Source organism: Diceros bicornis, chromosome 8 (assembly GCF_020826845.1).
Source record: "Diceros bicornis minor isolate mBicDic1 chromosome 8, mDicBic1.mat.cur, whole genome shotgun sequence".
NCBI lineage: Eukaryota > Metazoa > Chordata > Mammalia > Perissodactyla > Rhinocerotidae > Diceros > Diceros bicornis.
Window position 1 is genome coordinate 53,520,737 of NC_080747.1, and position 18,772 is coordinate 53,539,508.

Here is an 18,772-nt window from a genome sequence, read left to right on the forward strand (position 1 = left end):
CACACAAAAAGGACCAACCTCAAAACAATCAAAATCCAAGCCACTCTTCTCCTTCCTTAGCAAAAGCAAGCCTCTGTCACAAAGTAGTGATCAACTTACTATTTTTTTATTTTGAATGTTGAAAATATAATTTCTATGCTTGGGGGAGATGTTTAGAGATTCCACATAGGAGTTCAGATACTTCATACATTCAAAGATTCTTGTGACTTATGAAAAACATTCAAAGTTATCCAATATAAGTTTTAAAGTCATGTTATAAAAAACACCATGTGCATAAAAGATGACAGTCTAGCTTGAAGATCAAAAAAATGTAAGAAAGGAGGATGGAGATTTAAAGCCAGGAAACTGGTAGTTTAAAGCTTGCCTAACACTTTAAAGTAAAGAAATACCGTATAGCCCAGCTTATCAGAATAAACTTGGCTTATCTTACCAAAGAGGATGGAGGAGATAGGTCAAAGGCTCTGAAATTTCCTAATTTTTTTTTTTTTTTTTTTATAAATCTTTATTTATTTTCCCCCAAAGCACCAGTAGATAGTTGTATGTCGTAGTTGCACAGCCTTCTAGTTGCTGTATGTGGGACGCGGCCTCAGCATGGCTGGAGAAGCAGTGCGTCGGTGCGCGCCCGGGATCCGAACCCGGGCCGCCAGCAGCGGAGCGCGTGCACTTAACCGCTAAGCCATGGGGCCGGCCCTGAAATTTCCTAATTGCATATAAGCCTACACACTGCTCGAATAAGGTGATGATAATTTAATCTACATAAAACCTAATGGAATTATCATTCTCTTTCTTTCATAATTGTGTAGATTCTAATAATTCTTTTGCTGCTTAATGATTTGGATGAGAATAATAAAATTATGATCAGAAATGTAGATAAAATTAGTGTAATATGAGTTTGCTAATATATCAAGAAGAATAGAATTCATAAGGACTTCATTAAGGAGAAGTAATTTGCAGATAAGTTACATGGGAACATTTATGATATTTTCTAATTCATTATGGAAAACCTCCATATTTCCTGCACTATTTAATAATTAAAAAGAAAATACCAATGCAATACAAGAATCCATATTATCCTTTGGAGTTTATTCTAACTGTATGACATTCTTAGGGACAAACTAAAAACAATTAGAGAAGGTAAGAGGTTGAATAATAAACCATTCTGTAAGTAGAAAGACACACAGAATGATTTTCCAATGAATTCTCCTTAAAAAGGGGTAAGAAAGGCAATATTACATTGGGTTTAAAAATAAAGCATAAAGATAGAAGCACAAATACTATTAGGTTAAAGTATATTATCATTCTCTTCTACTTGGCTTCTTTTGAGGTTTAATGAAAACTGATTGTAAAGAGTACACATAAAGTTAACGATTTAGGCCCAAAAGAAAGAGTAGTAAAAACAGATCATAATGATTTCTCCAATTCTTTTAGGAATAAAAAAAATTAAGCTTACATGATATCAAGAGACTGTGGTTAGACAATTCAGACTTTTTGACTTGAAGGTTAATTCTTAAATTTCTTTTCCTTCTCCAAATAATGTTTTAGAAATATAACAAATTAGAAAAGCTTTTGTCTATGATGACTTAAGTGTGAATCTTCCTGGAGTCAGAGTGACTTATAACATACTTAGTACATCTATGATCTGACATAATAAAAAGTTCAGTAAACAGTGAATCACAATTCATGTCCCAAGGGAACATGATATAGACCAAAATTAAAATTAAAATTTATGACATAAGCAAATGTTGATCTATCAAATTATTAATGTTAGAAGGAATCCAGAATACTTTTAACTACTTAATATTCGAACGTCAATTTAGTTTTAATATAATGCAATCAAGAAATTAACAAAATATCTCATGAATTACCTTAAAATATCATAAAACAATGAAAAATACTGTATATTACAATATTTTGCTAATACCGCCTTTTAAAAATAGTATTCACATCAACTTAAAAAAAATCAATCATATACACATATACAATAGTATAAATATACAATCATACTTGCGTTATATTTGAAATGAAAATTTCTTTTGGTTCTTCTCCTGTTGTATCTAAAACTTCAAATTTATCACCAAAATCACAAAACAACCGTGACCAAATTCCATGTATATCTGCACTGATGAACTGTGAAATGATAAGAACAAGTTCAAGCTCATCAAATAGCTCATCTATTTATATAAATAAAAAAAAAGGCTCAACTATCTTAGGCCCTTTCATGACAATTTCATTTATAATTAAGTATATCCTTTGGGATATAAAGTGAATAATGAATAAGATAAATTATTTGTCTGTAAATTGGTTTAGGAATCACAGATTTTGGGAGCTGGGATTGGATATCCAGTGTTACAAATTAGAACCAACATCAGCACATCACCATTATCCATTCTATGATTTTTAAATAAAAATTCCTGCCTTGCCTTAAAAATCAAGCATAGCGTATAAGAAACAGATATCTTGGTTTAATGGTCTAGCAGTGAATTCTTACTTTTTATATTAGAAGAGAAGAATGGAGCATCCATTCACCAAAAGCAGTAGAGTTAATGGAAAACAGAACAAAACTAAAAGTTGACAGTAGAGTCAAAAGAAAAGGGGCTGAGGAACTGACAGTGTACATCAAAGTCAGGAAGGGTAAAAATCAGATTCTTAAACAGAATCACAAACATTTTATTAAAAGCGATTTTTATAATACATACACTCTTTCCATTCTAAGGATCTGTAAAGAAACTGGTTTGTGCTCAAAATTACTTTTAGAGCTATTGATAATACAAGAAAAATTCTTATTTGTTAATACATATAATCTTGTATAAAGTGATATTTTTCTAGGAAAAACTAAAATCTATTGATATTTGGGTATAAGAATGTAGCTCACTAAAACAACTTATACCATCTATTATATGAAGTAGTGAAATGACTAATAGAAGACTACCTCCTACTTGATCATGTCCTGTCTTTACTATTAAAGTAGGTATAGATACTATTTTTTATAAGACAAAAACTGAGCAGAAATTTAGTTTTTTTAAGCTTAAAAGCTGTAAACTCGAGGACAATTCCTTTCTCTTCAAAACACTTTAAAGTAAGAATATATGTATCAATTACGTAAACAAAGATTTTAGTTTATAACCTAGTATAATTATTTCGTAAAACTTCTGCGCCGTTTTAAGTTTACTGACTATTCTGTCTTTCATCTGCTTAAATTATCCACCATAGCACAAATGTTCTACAGAGTGCAAATATGCTATATAAATACCACAATCCAAAAATTTTCAGCACACCTATTTTATATAGTATGAATATGGCTTGCTGCCTATCTCAAGGGAACAAATAGCTTTTTCCTTTTTCCAAAGAAACAAATGACCCCACAAAGGAGGTGGAGTTAGTAATATGTATTCAATTGCAGGGGAAGGATTTTTCCCCTCTAAACCTCTTTCCAGTTTTCCCAATGTAATACTACTCACCTAATTAATCTGGAAAAAAATCTAGGAGTCATTCTTTCCTTCATAACTCACATTCATCCATTCTCAAGCTCTGTTAGCCTTTTTTACAAAAGATACTTCTTTTTTTTTTTTTTTAATTTTTTGTTTATTGCAGTAACATTGCAAAAGATACTTCTAATTCAATGATTTCTCACAATCTCTATTCCTACCTCTCTTGAATAAGGCACCAGCATCTCTCACCTGGACTACTTCCTTGGCCCCTAATCAGTCTAGCTGCCTCTACTCTACTCTTATAATTAAACAATTTTCTTTCTTTTCGGTTTTGTGATTCTTTCACGTTCTTAAAAATTACTAAGGACTCAAAGAGTTTTTGTTTATGTGGGTTATACTATTGTTATTTACTGTGTTAGAAATTAAAACCGAGAAAAATTAAAAAAAAAAAAGAATACATATACACATGTTCCATTAGCTGTCAGAGCAACGATATCACCACACATCACGTAGACTCTGGAAACTCCACAGTGCCCGGTAAGAGAATCAGAGTGAAAAAGGCAAATAATATTTCAGTAATATTAGGAACAGAGAGTTCAGAGACTCCATGAAAGGGTCTCCTTGGACCACACTTTGAAAATTGCTGCTATAGTCAATTCTTTTTTTTTTTTTTTGTCAGCTTTTTTTTTTTTTGGTGAGGGAGATCAGCCCTGAGCTAACATCCGTGCTAATCCTCCTCTTTTTGCTGAGGAAGACCGGCTCTGAGCTAACATCTATTGCCAATCCTCCTCTTTTTTTTTTTTCTTTCTTCCCCAAAGCCCCAGTAGATAGTTGTATGTCTATAGTCAATTCTCATTACAGCACAGCCAGAGTGATCTTTTAAAAATATAAATCAGATCAAAACTCACAGGCTTAAAACTCAAATATCCTCAAAGATCTATAAGATTTGGCCCTCTACCTACTTCTCCAAACCTAATCTGTGGTATCTTTTACTCCTACTATCCTCTCCTCTTTACCCAAACTCCATTCTGGTCCTGCTTGTTTCTTGCTGTTCCTCAAACACACCAAGTTGATTTTTACACTTGCAAGTCTACACCTGCTGTTCTCTGTGCTTTGAACGCTCTTCCCCAGATCTTTATACAGCTGGCTCTTTCTTGGTATTCAGGGCTCTATTCAAATGTTATCTCCTCAGAGAGGACTTCTCTGACCTTCAATCTAAGAGAAACAACACTGGCCACCCGCATCCCAACATCATGCAGACATTATACTCTATTCTTTACCTAGCTTTTTTCTTCATAGGACTTGACACTATTTGAAAACACATCATGTATTTATCTGCTTGCTTATTGTGTACCTTCCCTACTAGAAGGTAATTTTCTTGAATAGGAAAATCTGTATGTCCTATTCACTAACGTATTCCTAGTACCCAGAATCGTATCTGGTACATACTAGATGTTCAATGACTATTTGTTAAAAAAAAAAAACAAAACCAGTGAACCTCTTGAAAACCACCATCATACCATATTTAAATTTAGATGATGAACTCAATGTTTATCACCCTTTCCCTTCCTAATCTTAATTTTTCCTTAGTTGGCAATTAGCCTATAAACCAGATTTAGATCTTAGTTTTAAAAAATGGAAATGAATTATGCCAAAATTAAAAAGAAAAATACTATTGTGACTGTCCGAATGTAAAAAGAGCTTCTTACATAACCCACTGAAAAGCTACAAATTCTAATAGTGAAAGTGTTCTTCCTTTGGTTAACTACATGTCATTATTAAGTGATACTATTACCTTAATTGGAGGGTGCCGAGAACGGCAAAAGTCATTGATCTTCTTCTGCAATGCAAGTTTGATCTCAGTCAATATTATACACTGTTGAGAAAAATACAAGAAATTAAAGACTGGAAAAACCAAAATTATTCTGGTAATATGCAACTTCTAAATCAGAAGCATACAGTTTGCATTATACTAAAAACACATTATTCTCTTTGTAAAAAAATACTACCCTACTGTAATCCATTCTAAGGTTAATACCTTCATAAGTACAGAACAGCAAAGTAAAAATAACATATACAGGGGAAAATACGCCCACATTAAACTCAATTACCAAAACAGGTTTCACAATTAGAAGCAAAACTTAATATCCTTCCTATGTGGTCTTTACGTACTCCAAATGATTGGAAATTTTATCTGTTACTGCCTTGGAAATACTAACCTAGTCACCAGAATATTAATTTAATGCTAGCTTAAAGGGGTAACAATTACATATATATTTTTTATATTTATTTCTTTTATGTATGTATGTATGTATGTATTTATTTATCTTTTGTGAGGAAGATCAGCCCTGAGCTAACATCCATGCCAGTCCTCCTCTTGCTGAGGAAGACTGGCCCTGCGCTAACATCTGTGCCCATCTTACTCCACTTTATGTGGGACGCCACCACAGCACGGCCTGACAAGCAGTGTGATGGTGCGTGCTGGGATCCGAACACGGGTCGCCAGCAGCGGAGCACGTGCACTTAACCGCTGTGCCACCGGGCTGACCCCGGGGGTAACAATCATATTTTTAAAGAGGTACATTAGTTGGCTTAGTTTTCCTTTACTTCTGAGATTCAACAGACTCAATATAACAAACTTTTGCTTTATGACTATGTCATTAGTGAAACCACCAAGTATTGTTATTTAAGATAGCAAATTATAATTTTCAATGTTTACTTCATTTGATTTTTATATGATCACCCTGTGAGATAAGTAAAAAAGGTTTTATAATCAGATTTTATCATAAGTAACTTAGACTCATATAGGTCAAATACTTTCTTAAAGTCACGCATCTATCAAGTGGCAAGGGCAGAGCTAGATTCTTAGTCTAGAGCTTTTTTTGCTGCTAGTTTCCATGAATTGGATAACTTCGTTTCACTGCAAATATCCAAGTGTGAATTTAGTTTTATTTATCTAGCTCAGAATATGGTGTGATTCCTGCAGGCAGATATACTCTCATAGGTCTGTCACTATATATGTCTCACTGAATGCAAGGCTCTGACCATTTTTACCTGAACTAGTTCTCAGGATTGTATTTGCCTTGTGCAAACTTGAGGAATGAAGTAATGTCTTCCTTTGGGAGCAGGAGCAAGCTTATTTACTGCTTGCTATACAACAGCAGGTTCCCAAAGCTCAGTGTTCCTCCCCTGTAACGGAATCCACTAAATGTGCAGGCATCCACTGAGCTCTCTATATTGCACTAGTGGGATTTGGAGAGGAGGCAAAAGCAAACGAGGCAAATATGGTGCTCACACTTCTTATCATGCTCTGAGTAATCAAGTCCTTAGTCTCTGACCCAGAAATCTCATTTTTTTCTGCCAATATCCATGAAATAGTAACAGGTTAACTTATTAGCTTGTAAATGGGGTAAAATCAAATCCTAGACCCCACACATACTGAATCTCATTGAGTTTTAATTTTTAAGACTATATTTTCACTTCTAAAAGTTCTATTTGGTTATTTATCACATCTGCCTGATTGTTTGCAATAGTGTCCTATTTTCATATTGTATATTTAATCCCTTCTTTTAAGATTTAGTCAGTTTGACCATTTATATTTTATAGTCACTATCCAATAATTCTATTATCTGAAATTCTTGGGGGTTAAATTCTATTGTTTGTTATATCCACTGACTCTTGATTATGCTGAACTTCTTTTTGCTGTCTTGTTGTTTTGTATTGTGAGCTTGTAACCACAGACCAGTTTAAACTGGCCCCATCTTATCAATGACAATGCTCAAGTTAGCTTGCAGGGGCATTTAGCCAAAACTGCAAGTCATGTAGCCAGAGGATGCGCAGAGGAGAAAATTTTGACCTGAAATAACACCTGGAACCAAAGACTCTCTCCCCATCGAACCAAAGGACTAGGACATGACCAGAACTCGAAAACTGGACTCTCTTCAGAAGCAAGGGGTCTGCTGTCCAGGAAGACCTGGTGTTAAAAGCCCCCTTCCACACTTTACCATAAATGATCTTGTTTAAAGTACTTCCAATCAAAACCTGTCAATCAGTGCTTCCACACACCAGCCTGCCCTCCCAAATCTCTTAAATTGTACCCCAAAGCCTGGATCAGGGAGACAGATTTGAGAGCCTTGTCTCCTGTCTCCTTGCCAGTTGACCCCACAACCAAGCCTTTTCTTTTCTGAAAAGCCAGTGCCACAGTATTGGCTTCTATGCACATCAAGCAGCGGGCCCCTGCCCGGTAACAAACATCTTCAGAGGAGTTTTATTTTTGGAATATCCTGTGGCCTAGTTGAGGGTATATTTCTCTAGATCTGCAGAGCTTTGTTTCTGTTTGGTATTCTGTGGTATATCACCAGCTTAGTACTACTTTTTATGTTAAGTTCTCAGCTTGGGAAATTTTAGACTACAAATGATCATAAAGTTGATCTCCAAATTTCTGTGAGGACAGGCCTATGGTTATGAATTCCCAGGGAAGATCTTCATTTTTCATTCAGAGCTCAAGAGAAAACAAGACAAGCTTCTTGTTCTGATGGACAAAGATTGTTCTCATCCACCCTTTCACTGAGGGTGTAGCTCTCTGAGGTTGTGGCTTTACAAAGAGGAGGTAGGTCTCAATTCCACTTCTCTCTCTCATGTAGACCTATTTTGTATCTTCTGTTTCTGGGTGACCATTAATTCCCAAGAAACATGATTACTGAGACAGGCAACCCCTGTCCCTGAAAGTGACCATAGCCAATAGTTCACTGGTCTTTTTGCTACTTATTCATTTTTGGCCTCTGAGCACTTCCTTTACATTATTTTGAGCTCAGGCAGTCATTTAAAAGGAAGACTATTGGGGCCCGCCCCATCGCGTAGCAGTTAAGTGTGTACGCTCTGCTCCTGGCGGCCTGGGTTCGGATCCCTGGGTTCAGATCCTGGGCGCACACCGACGCACTGCTTGTCAGGCCATGCTGTGGCAGTGTCCCATATAAAGTAGAAGGAGGTGGGCACAGATGTTAGCCCAAGGCCAATCTTCCTCAGTAAAAAGCGGAGGATTGGCATGGATGTTAGCTCAGGGCTGATCTTCCTCACAAAAAAAACAAAATAAAAGGAAGACTATTAAGCAATTGTATTGTAGGAAGTCTATTAAGCATCTTTGTTTTTTTTGTTGTTGTTAGTGCCACTGAGTCGATTACAACTCCTAGCAACCCTGTGTACAGCAGAGCAAAACTCTGCTTGGTCTTTTTGCGCCATCCTCTCACCTTCTGGTGGAATATCAGACAACGCTCTGCTGCTATTCATCGGGTTTTCATGGCCAATTTTTTTAGAAGTGGGTGGCCAAGTCCTTCTTCCTAGTCTGTCTTAGTCTGGAAGTGCCACTGTAACCTGTCCACCATGGGTGATTCTGTTGGTATTTGAAATACCTGTGGTATAGCTTTCAGCATCACACCAACACAAAGCTGCCACATTACGATAACAGAGATGGGTGGTGTGGCTCCCCAACCGGGACATGAACCTGGGCCTGGGTGGTGCGCTCCGAATGTTAACCACTAGACCATTGGGGCTAGCTAAGCATCTTTGTAGCAGGATGAATTTCAAGTTATCCAGTCCAGAATGGAAGTCTACACTAATTTTTAAATGGGTATGATGTGATTATAATAAGAAATACATATTTTGGTGGCCATATACAGTTCCTGGCACATAGCTCCTAAAACTCTGGTAATTTCCTATATAAGAGCTACAGGGGCATCTTTTGTTATAATATTTAGTTTTGTCCCAGTTCCTGAAATGGCTCCAGAGGGATAAAGGTGAAATGGATGTCTTTTGTTATTCCTAACAAGCTCCTTTCAGCCACACTTGAATTTATGTTTTGGAATGCCCCTAAGGATGGGAGCTGGTTGCCAGGGGATCAGTTTATGTTAATGAGGTGACTTTTGGAAAGCCCTTAAGGATGAGAGCTGGTTGCCAGGGGAACCAATCTTGTAACTTGAGCGTCAGAACCTTCAGCCCCTTTCTCCTAGACCTCCAGGGAGGGGAGAGGGGTTAGAGACTGACTTAATCACTAATGGCTACTGATTTAATCATTTGTGCTTGCATAATGAAGACTCCAGAAAAATCCCTAAACTAGGGGCTCAGAGAGCTTCTGAGTTTGTGAACATGTGGAGGTGCTGGGAAGGCGGAATACCTGGAGAGGGTTCGGAAGCTCTGTGCCCCTTCTCCCATACCTTACCCTATGCACCTCTTTCATCTGGCTGTTCCTGAGATATATCCTTTTATAATAAACCAGTAATCTAGTAAGTAAACTTTTCCTGAGTTCTTTGAGCTGTTCTGGCAAATTAATTGAACCTGAGGAGGGGGTTGTGGGAACCTTTGATTTACAGCCAGTCCTCAGAAGCACAGGTAACAACCTGGACTTGCAACTGGCCTTGGGAAGGGGAGAAGGGGAGAGTTCTTGTGGGACTGAGCCCTTAACCTGTGGGATCTGACGCTATCTCCAGGTATACAGTCTCAGAACTGAATTGAATTGTAGGATACTCAGCTAGGTGTCCACAGCATTGAATGCTTGGTGTGAGGGAAAAAGCCACACAAATATGATCACACAAGTGCCAGAAATATCGTGAATACAAAAGAAACACAGGAGTGTTTTTTCCTAGACAATAGGCAACACCTTAATTTCATCACAGGTAAAATCTGGGTCAATCTAGTCACTTTCAGAACATCCAAGGTGCTCACAACTTTTGTTGTTGTTATTTATGGTTACCTAAGGTAGACTGAATTGTTGATCAATATTTATTTACTCCTCTATAATTGAATTCTATATGTCACCCTTTGCCCGCGGCCTTAGGACAACAAGAGTGTACTTTCCTGCTCCTTGACTTCGGGCTTGACCATGTGACTTGCTTTGGCCAATGGAATATTAACAGAAATAACACTAACAGAAGCTTGAAATGTGCTTGGATGGCTGGACTTGCCCCTTTGTGTTTCTGCTATTGCCATGAGATCATATCCTAGGTAGCCTCCTAGTCCCAGAAGAGAGAACCATGGAGAGATCAGACTCTGGAGTCCAAGGTCAACCTAGAACATCTGAACTCCAACTGACATGCAGATGCATGAGAAAGAAAGAAAATGCATGTCACTATAAACCATTGAGTTTTAGGTAGTTTTTTATGCACGTTATTGTGAAAATAGCTGACTGATATAACTGCTCTGTGAGTAGTTCTTAGGCCCTTTCCTTAAAACGGAGCATTTGAAAGGTATTATTCTAAAGGAAGTCTTTTAATCTAAATTTTTTGGTTCTGCTCAACAGACTAGGTTAAATTAATTATACCATATTAATACTTAATGATTTGCCTTGGAATCTGTCAATAACGTCTACTATAAAATGGGGTACCAACCTGGTATTTATCTAAGAAGGAGAGATCCGTGGTTTCATTTAAAGGAATAGAAGATGATGTGACATGAACATATGGATTTAGTTCTGCAATACGTTGAAGTACAGCTTCCGCCCTAAAAAAATAAATGACCTTTACTATTCTTTCATTCAATACACTCAATACACTCAAACTTGAACACTTTGATGACAACAGAGGAACTTGAATCTTATAAAATTTCAATGGAAAGTTAATAAACTATAGAGTAAGAGAAAAACTAAGATTTATCTGTATAGATAACTATACACTCTTGAGATGTAGCACACTATCGTATTCCATAGCAAGCCAAATAATCTCAAAGTGTACCCTTATGGTTCCAAGATCTAAGCTCCTTAAGCCTTTTAACGATAAAGATCTCCTTTAATAATCTTAAAGAAATTCATTCCTAGGTAGCAATGTGAGTGTATTAAAAATATGAGCAATAAATAATTAAATAAGTATATGTCAATACTTATTTATCTACGGTAACATGAATTTATGGGGATGAGTTAAACAACTATGAATGAACTGGTGTTCTGGGTAGAGAAAATATTCTAAGTAATGGCAAGAGAAAAAAAACTCCTATGATAATACATCAAAATATCTTCACCTGTTTCTCATATTAACAACATCATCTTCACAGACAAAGAAGTTGGTTCCTAGATCCCATGCTTGGCATTTTTCTGTATCATGAATTGTAAGTGCCTTCAAAAAAGAGGAAAATATCTGTTAAAAGTCAGGAGTAAGACAAGGATGCTCACTATCTCCAATACTATTTATACTGTATAGGAAGTATTATCCTGTGTAATCAGACAACAGAAAGTAATTAAAGTCTTAAGAATTGGAGAGGATATAAAGTTAGATCCATTCACAGATGATATGACTATATACATCTGGAAACCCAGAAAAATTAATGGAAAAATACTTTAAACAGTTATGAGAATTTAAATTTAGGAAAGTAGCATGGTATATAAATAAACATAAAAAAAATCAAAAAAATTCACATAACCAAATATTTCCAAATGCTCCATGTTCAAAGTAAAAAAGATAATTGACTAACTGGAAATAAAATTTGTAACTTATATTACAGGCCACAAATCTTATAGAAAAAGGGGCAAAGTATATGAACATGAAATATACTGAAAAAGAAATGCATATGGCCCTTTAAAATATTTAAGCATGTTCAATCTTGCTCAAGAATAAAATACCTTTTCTCATTCATCAGAATGGCATAAATCCAAAAGTTTGACAATATATTCTATCGGTGAGAGTGAGGTGAATCAGGCATTCTCATACAGTATTGGTAGGAATGCGAAGTGGCACATTCCTTTCCAACCTCAATGGAAAGGAATTTGGCAGTCTCTAGTAAAGTAACATGTGCATTTATCCTTTGACACAGCAATCCCACTTTTAAGAATCTATCCAAAAGACACACTGAGAAAAATACAAAGACTTATATATAAGAGCATGGCAGCACTATTTGTAATAGCAAAAGGCTGGAAATAACCAAAATGTCCACCAATGAGGAACTGGGTATAATAATATGATATATCCACACAATGTATCTCCATGCAGTTATAAAAAAAGAATGAAATATATATATATTTATCACTATGGAGTAATCCCAGGATAAGCTGTTAGGTGATAAAAAGCAAAGTGGAGAAAAATATGGCACTTTATCTAAGAAAGGCAGGTGGGGATAAATATGTACACACACATGTATACAGATGTGCATGTTTGTACATATGCATTTGCTTATATTTAAAAACAGTGAGAAAAAGGGAATGACATAATAAAGGAAAGAATACCATAGAGAGAAGCTAGACTTACCTGAATATATTGTGTTTTATAAATTTGACTTTGAATTACGTAAGTCTCACAAAACAGTAAAACTAAATTAAATTAAAAAAGAAATCCCTAAAAATCTAAAGCCAATGAATAAATGGACCAAAGTATTGATTAAATTTGTTGCATAGCTATCCAGAGGAATTATTTAAAGTAACTTAAAAAAGCAGTTAATTTGTCTGCCAAATCCAGATGGGATATATCCTAAGAATAAAAAAAATCTTAAACTGTTTTAAATAACCATATTGCTAATAATAATATTGGAATTATTCTGAAATAATATTGGCATTATTCTGAAACTATGTCATAGACAGGTAGAACATAATATAGGATAAGCAAATAAGTAATTAGGTTCATGTCATTAAGACCCCAACCCTTATAGTAAGAGAAGACATACAAAGATAAAATCAAAAGAAGTAAATACTCTATAATCTTAACTTGAAACTAAGAAATTTCAGTGGTGACTCATGATGAATGTTCTAGCTCTGCTCACTGAAAAGATTTTATAATCAGTGACAATCAAAGACTACTAGGGTTGTATCAAAAAGGACTCAAGAACTTGAGGAAGATCCCAACAAGCAAAGATGAAACAATTTGAGCATCAATGAGAATAACAACTACAATGGATCAAAACACATCAAATATGTTTACATCCATGAATTTATCATGATGTTCATGTATATACACACACTACACAAGTTCACTGGTCACTGTTGGGGGATGATAGGAAACCACTGATTTTGAAAATGGTAAATAAAGGGGGGAAAAAATCAAGTATTTATCCTGCCTTTCATACAAATACAAACTACACTTCAGTGAAAACAAATAAGTGATGAATGGAAAATTTTCTTTCCTAAGTATTATTCTGATATTAAATGAAGAAGAAATGATGGAATTAGAATATCACTGCCCCTAATAAAATAATGAATTTAGGCAATGATCATTAATAGCTAGTAATAATCACAAAAAAGGGACAACAGAATATTATTTCCTCCTGATAGGAGAACACAGTATCACGTGTGCAACAGTAGTGCCAAAAGAATCAAATCTGAATCTGATTCTCTGGATATGACTACCAGTTTACAGGAAATACAGGGGTAGAGGTACATGAGATAAATGACCCGGTTTCTTTTAACAAGTAAATTGCAAGAAAAAAAAAAAAATCAAGGAAGGGAAATACGTAAATTAAAAGAAACCAAGTTCAGTAAATACACTTTACTTGGATCTTGATTAGAACAAAACAAATTAAAAAAATTTCATAAGACAATTGGGAAAATTTGAACTCTAACTAGATATTGGATGATAGGCAGGCTTCTAAAATGGCCCCAGTGACTCCCACTTCCTGCTATTCAGGCCTTTGTGTGATCCCCTCCCCTTGAGTGTGTAAGCTGGACCTAGTGACTTGCTTTTAATGAACACAGCATAGGTGATGGAATGTCACTTCTGAGATTAGGTTACAAAAGACTGTGATTTGTCTTGCTGCATAGTCCATTTCTTGTCTTCTTGTTAGCTTACTCTGATGAAGCAAGCTGCCATATTGTGAGCTGCCCTATGGAGAAGGACTCATGGCAAGGAACTGAGCGTGACCTCTGACCAACAGCTAGCAAGGGACTGAGGTGGGAATGTGAAGAAGTGGCAGAACCTTGCCACTGAAGCCTGTCAATAACTACGTGAGCAAGCTTGGGAAGCAGATCTTTCCCCTAGCCTCGAGATGACTGCAAGCCCTGCCACTATCTTGATTGGAGCCTTGTAAAAAACCTTCAAACAGAGGAACCAACTAAGTTGTGCCCAATTCCTGACCCACAGAAACTGAGATAAGTGCTGTTTAAGTTGCTAAGTGTTGGGGTAATTTGTTTTGCAGCAACAGATAACTATTACAATGATATTAAGGAACTGTTATATTTTTAGGTGTGAAAATGGTATTGTGGTTATGTTTTCAAAAGCCACCCTTATCTTTTAGAGTTATATACTAAAATATTTAAAGGTGATATAATAGGATGTCTGAGACATCAACATAATTTGGCGTTTGGAGGGCAGTGGGGAATGGGAAGGAGATACATGAAAGAAATTTGTCTATGGGCAGATAATTGCAGCTGCGTGATGGGTACATAGGGCTTTGTTAAAACTATTCTATTTTTGCATAATTTTGAAATTTTCTGTAATAAAAAGTTTTTTAAAAAGAGGAAAGTAGAGCATTAAAACAATTTTGCTACTAAATAAGGAAGCAATAATTAGGCCAAAGTGTAAATTTACCACTGCTAATGAGAAAAAAAAAAAAAAGAGTTCATGACCAACCATTCTTCTTACCAACGACATTACTACTTACCTTAATCCCTGCAAGAACAAGATTCTTTGCTATAGAGGAGAAAAAAGGAATAGCTTAAAATCAGGAATGTATATTAGATATGTCTTCATGGAATTTGGTCATATTTCTGACTGGATAATTTTAACTTTTTTACTATTTAAGAAATACAAGTTCCTTAAAAAATATAGATAAACAAAAAGGAAAAAAAATAACTTTCCCATAATTATACCACACTGAGATAATCACTTAAAATTTTACTGTATTCTTCCAGACATATTGTTATGAATATATGTGTGCTTTATCATAACGAATTAATGGATATATAGAGAATGATCACTAATGGCTATTACCATCACAAAAAAAAGAAGCATGAGAGTCATTACTGTTCCTTGTGGAAGAACACAACAGTATCATGAAACAGTCTTGCCAAAAAAATCAAAACTGAATCTGGTCAAGGTTTTGGATCTAATTTCCTTTATAGGAAATAACACAGGGGAAGGAGTTACATTCTTTAAATTATGTTGTTCAAAAGCATCATATAAAATTATGAATAAAATCACTGCTTACCAATTTCCAAACCAAGACCACCCATACCACTTAAGAAAACATGAGACTTGGCCATCTTCTGCATCGCTGTGTCTCCAAGAACGTACCTCTGTCGACTACATGTAAAACATAATGAAAAATAATAATTATTTCATCAAAATTATATATCCCTTTGAAGTTGTTCGCAAACTAATAGCCTGGCAACTAGATCCTGCCCACAGACTTGTTTTGGATCACTTAAATAGTGTTTAAAATTTCTGAATTAATTGCCAAATACATGACTTATTTTGAAAAATTAGAAGATTTAGCACCATGGTCCACATTCCCTCATGGCAACAGAAAGATGGAGTTAAGTAGGAGCTGCCCTATTTAGACAGGCAGGACTATGTGCTCTAGACTTGCCACAGTTCCCACCCTGTTCTTCTCATTTATTACTTCAGGGGCCACTACAGGCATTTGAGTTTGCTATCTCCACTTCAATCCTTTCATTGTAAGCAGGATTCCTGAGGCAAAAAATTGGTTCTCTTGTCGGAGTTTAGATGACTTAAAATTAAGCAGTTTTCAAACATTATTTTAAATACAAAAGCTGATAAAGTACATAAAGGACCTGGTTAAATCATCCGTCCTAATAGCCACAGGTAGCATCAGGATGAGAATCTAAAAAAATGCACATTGGCAATTTTAAAAAGTCAGATATACTAATAAAGCCAATAGTAAGAGTTTATTTGAAATAACAGTAATAAACTTGATGCTAAACCAGTTTTTGAAGATAATGGACATTTCAATAGATTCTTATGAAAATCATTTGAAAGATGAGTTCAGTATAAACAACAAATAATTCTAGAACCCTTTGGGTTGTAAGTATTTCTTTTGGAATTCACACACATACACATCCATACACAAGCTGGTTTAATGTATATTTGTTTAATATATAGATGTTTAATTCCCATATTTCAGCTATTCATATTCAATATAAAAGAAGCCTGAAAAGAGATTTCTGTCTAGTTTGTCTGTTTTGGAACTTTATATAAATGGGATCATTTTCAATGTCTTCTTCTGTGTCTTGGTCTTTCTGAATGAAGTTATACATAATGAGATTTATTCATATCAATGCATGTAGCTGTTCATTAATTTTCATTTCTGTTGTATTCTACTGTACTATACTATTCTATTCTAATAGTGTACCATAATTTAGCTGTTTTACAGTTTTGGACAGTTACCAATTATGGGACTATGAGCATTCTTGTCTCCTGGTATACATATGCAGTAGTTTCTACAGTGCATATATTTAGGAGAGGAAATGCAGGGTTAACTTTATTAGATAATGCCAAACTGTTTTCCAAAGTGGATGTACCAATTTACTCTCCTCCTGGAAGTGTATCAAAGTCCTTGCAGTTTTACATCCTTAATGTGCAGGAAAAAGTTAACATAACAGGCCTGATCTTTAGCGTGTTTACAGGGCTAGACCTTGGCTGGTCGTCTGTGAACTTGGCTTTTGAAACATTTCCTATGCTAATAAATTCTATCCTTCTATTTTCTTTTTTCCTAGTTTCCTGAAATAAAAACTCATTAATTCTCAGGTTTCCTTTTTTAAAACACAGTCAGGTGTCACCAGGTGATTTCATCATTGTGCAAACATCATAGAGTGTACTTAGACAAACCTAGATAGTACAGTCTACTATACACCTAGCCTATATGGTATAGCCTATTGCTCCTAGGCTACAAACCTATACAGCATATGTTACTGTACTGAATACTGTAGGCAACCGTAACACAATGGTAAGTATTTGAGTATCTAAACATATCTAAACATAGAAAAGGCACAGTAAAAAGACACTATTAAAGACAAAAAATGGTACACCTGTATAGGGCACTTACCATGAACGGAGCTTGCAGGACTGAAAGTTGCTCTAGGTGAGTCAGCAAGTGAGTGGTGAGAAAATGTCAAGGCCTAGGACATTACTGTACACCACTATAGACTTTGTTTTATAAACACTGTACACTTAAGCTACACTAAATTTATAAAAAAAGATTTCTCTTTCAATAATTAAATTAACCTTGGCTTACTCTAACTTTTTTACTTTATAAACTTTTTAATTTTTTTTAACTTTTTGACTCTTTTGTAACAACACTTAGCTCAAAACACAAACACATCGTATAGCAGTTATGACGGCTATGATATCACTAGGCAATAGGAATTTTTCAGCTCCATTATAATCTTAGGGAACCACTGTCGTATATGGGGTCTGTCGTATATGGGGTCTGTCGTTGATGAAAACATTGTTATGTGGCACTTGACCTGCATGCATGTAAAACTTTCACTGATTTTAAATGGCATTCCAAATTTTGATACATAGTATCATTATCATTTTCCAATTTTAATTATGATTCTTTTTTGACTTATGGGTTAAACTAAAGTGTATTTTTAAATTTCTAATTTTATGAGGAATTTTTTAGTTATCTTTTGTGACTTCTAGCTTAAATGCATTACAAATAGACATCACAATCTATATGAGTTCACTCTAATATCTGAGGATTTCCTTGGTCAATTTTACAAATGCTCCGTGTGTTCTTGAAAAGAATGTGTACTTTACACTTGTTAGATACAACATTCTTTATATGTGCATTCGATTAATTTTAATAATCAGGTTGATGAAATCTATACCTGGTCTGCTTTTTCTGTCTGCTTGTTCCTTGATTACTAAAAGCAACATTTAACGGCCCTCCCCCACCCTGACTGTAAATGTGTCTGTTCTCCTTCTATATCAGTACCTGAATAGTGCTGACATGTAAGAATATTAGCTAACACTTACTGTGTGTTTATTATGCACCACACATTGTTTTAGAGTTTTACTTGTATTAACTCATTTAATCCTCACAAAAATTCTGTAAGTTCTGTTATTATTCCCACTTTTACAGAGACGAAAACTTAAGGACAGGGAAATTAAGTAACTTATAAATAGTGGAGGCAGGATTCGACCCAGGCAGTTTGGCCTTAGTATTCACACTCTTAATCACTGTGCTACACTGCATGTAGATTAAGACAGTCAACTCATTCTAACAAGGTTTACAGGAGGAAAAAAACAAATCAGTTCCCCGACCTAACTCTTCCCTACCCAGATTCCCACTCCCCAAGGACAACCACTCTCAATTCTTTTAGTTATTTCTCCTACTATTTACCTCCTTATTTCTCAATAACATGTTTATACTTTTATTTCTTGGTTTTTCAGTTTTACATATTACCTATTAACTTC

At 35.2% G+C, this 18,772-nt stretch overlaps 1 protein-coding gene across 2 annotated transcripts in view; it reads right to left on the reverse strand.

Annotated features, from left to right (window-relative positions):
- UBA6 (ubiquitin like modifier activating enzyme 6) overlaps positions 1-18,772 on the reverse strand; it is a 76,151-nt gene that overhangs the window by 41,534 nt on the left and 15,845 nt on the right. For both annotated transcript variants that reach the window (XM_058547178.1, XM_058547177.1), the window contains exons 3-8: positions 15,540-15,634; positions 14,994-15,022; positions 11,433-11,527; positions 10,808-10,919; positions 5,224-5,304; positions 2,005-2,127 (exon numbers count right to left, since the gene is read on the reverse strand). In XM_058547178.1, coding sequence (XP_058403161.1) covers positions 2,005-2,127; positions 5,224-5,304; positions 10,808-10,919; positions 11,433-11,527; positions 14,994-15,022; positions 15,540-15,634 — 535 coding nt within the window. The remainder of the gene's footprint in view (positions 1-2,004; positions 2,128-5,223; positions 5,305-10,807; positions 10,920-11,432; positions 11,528-14,993; positions 15,023-15,539; positions 15,635-18,772) is intronic.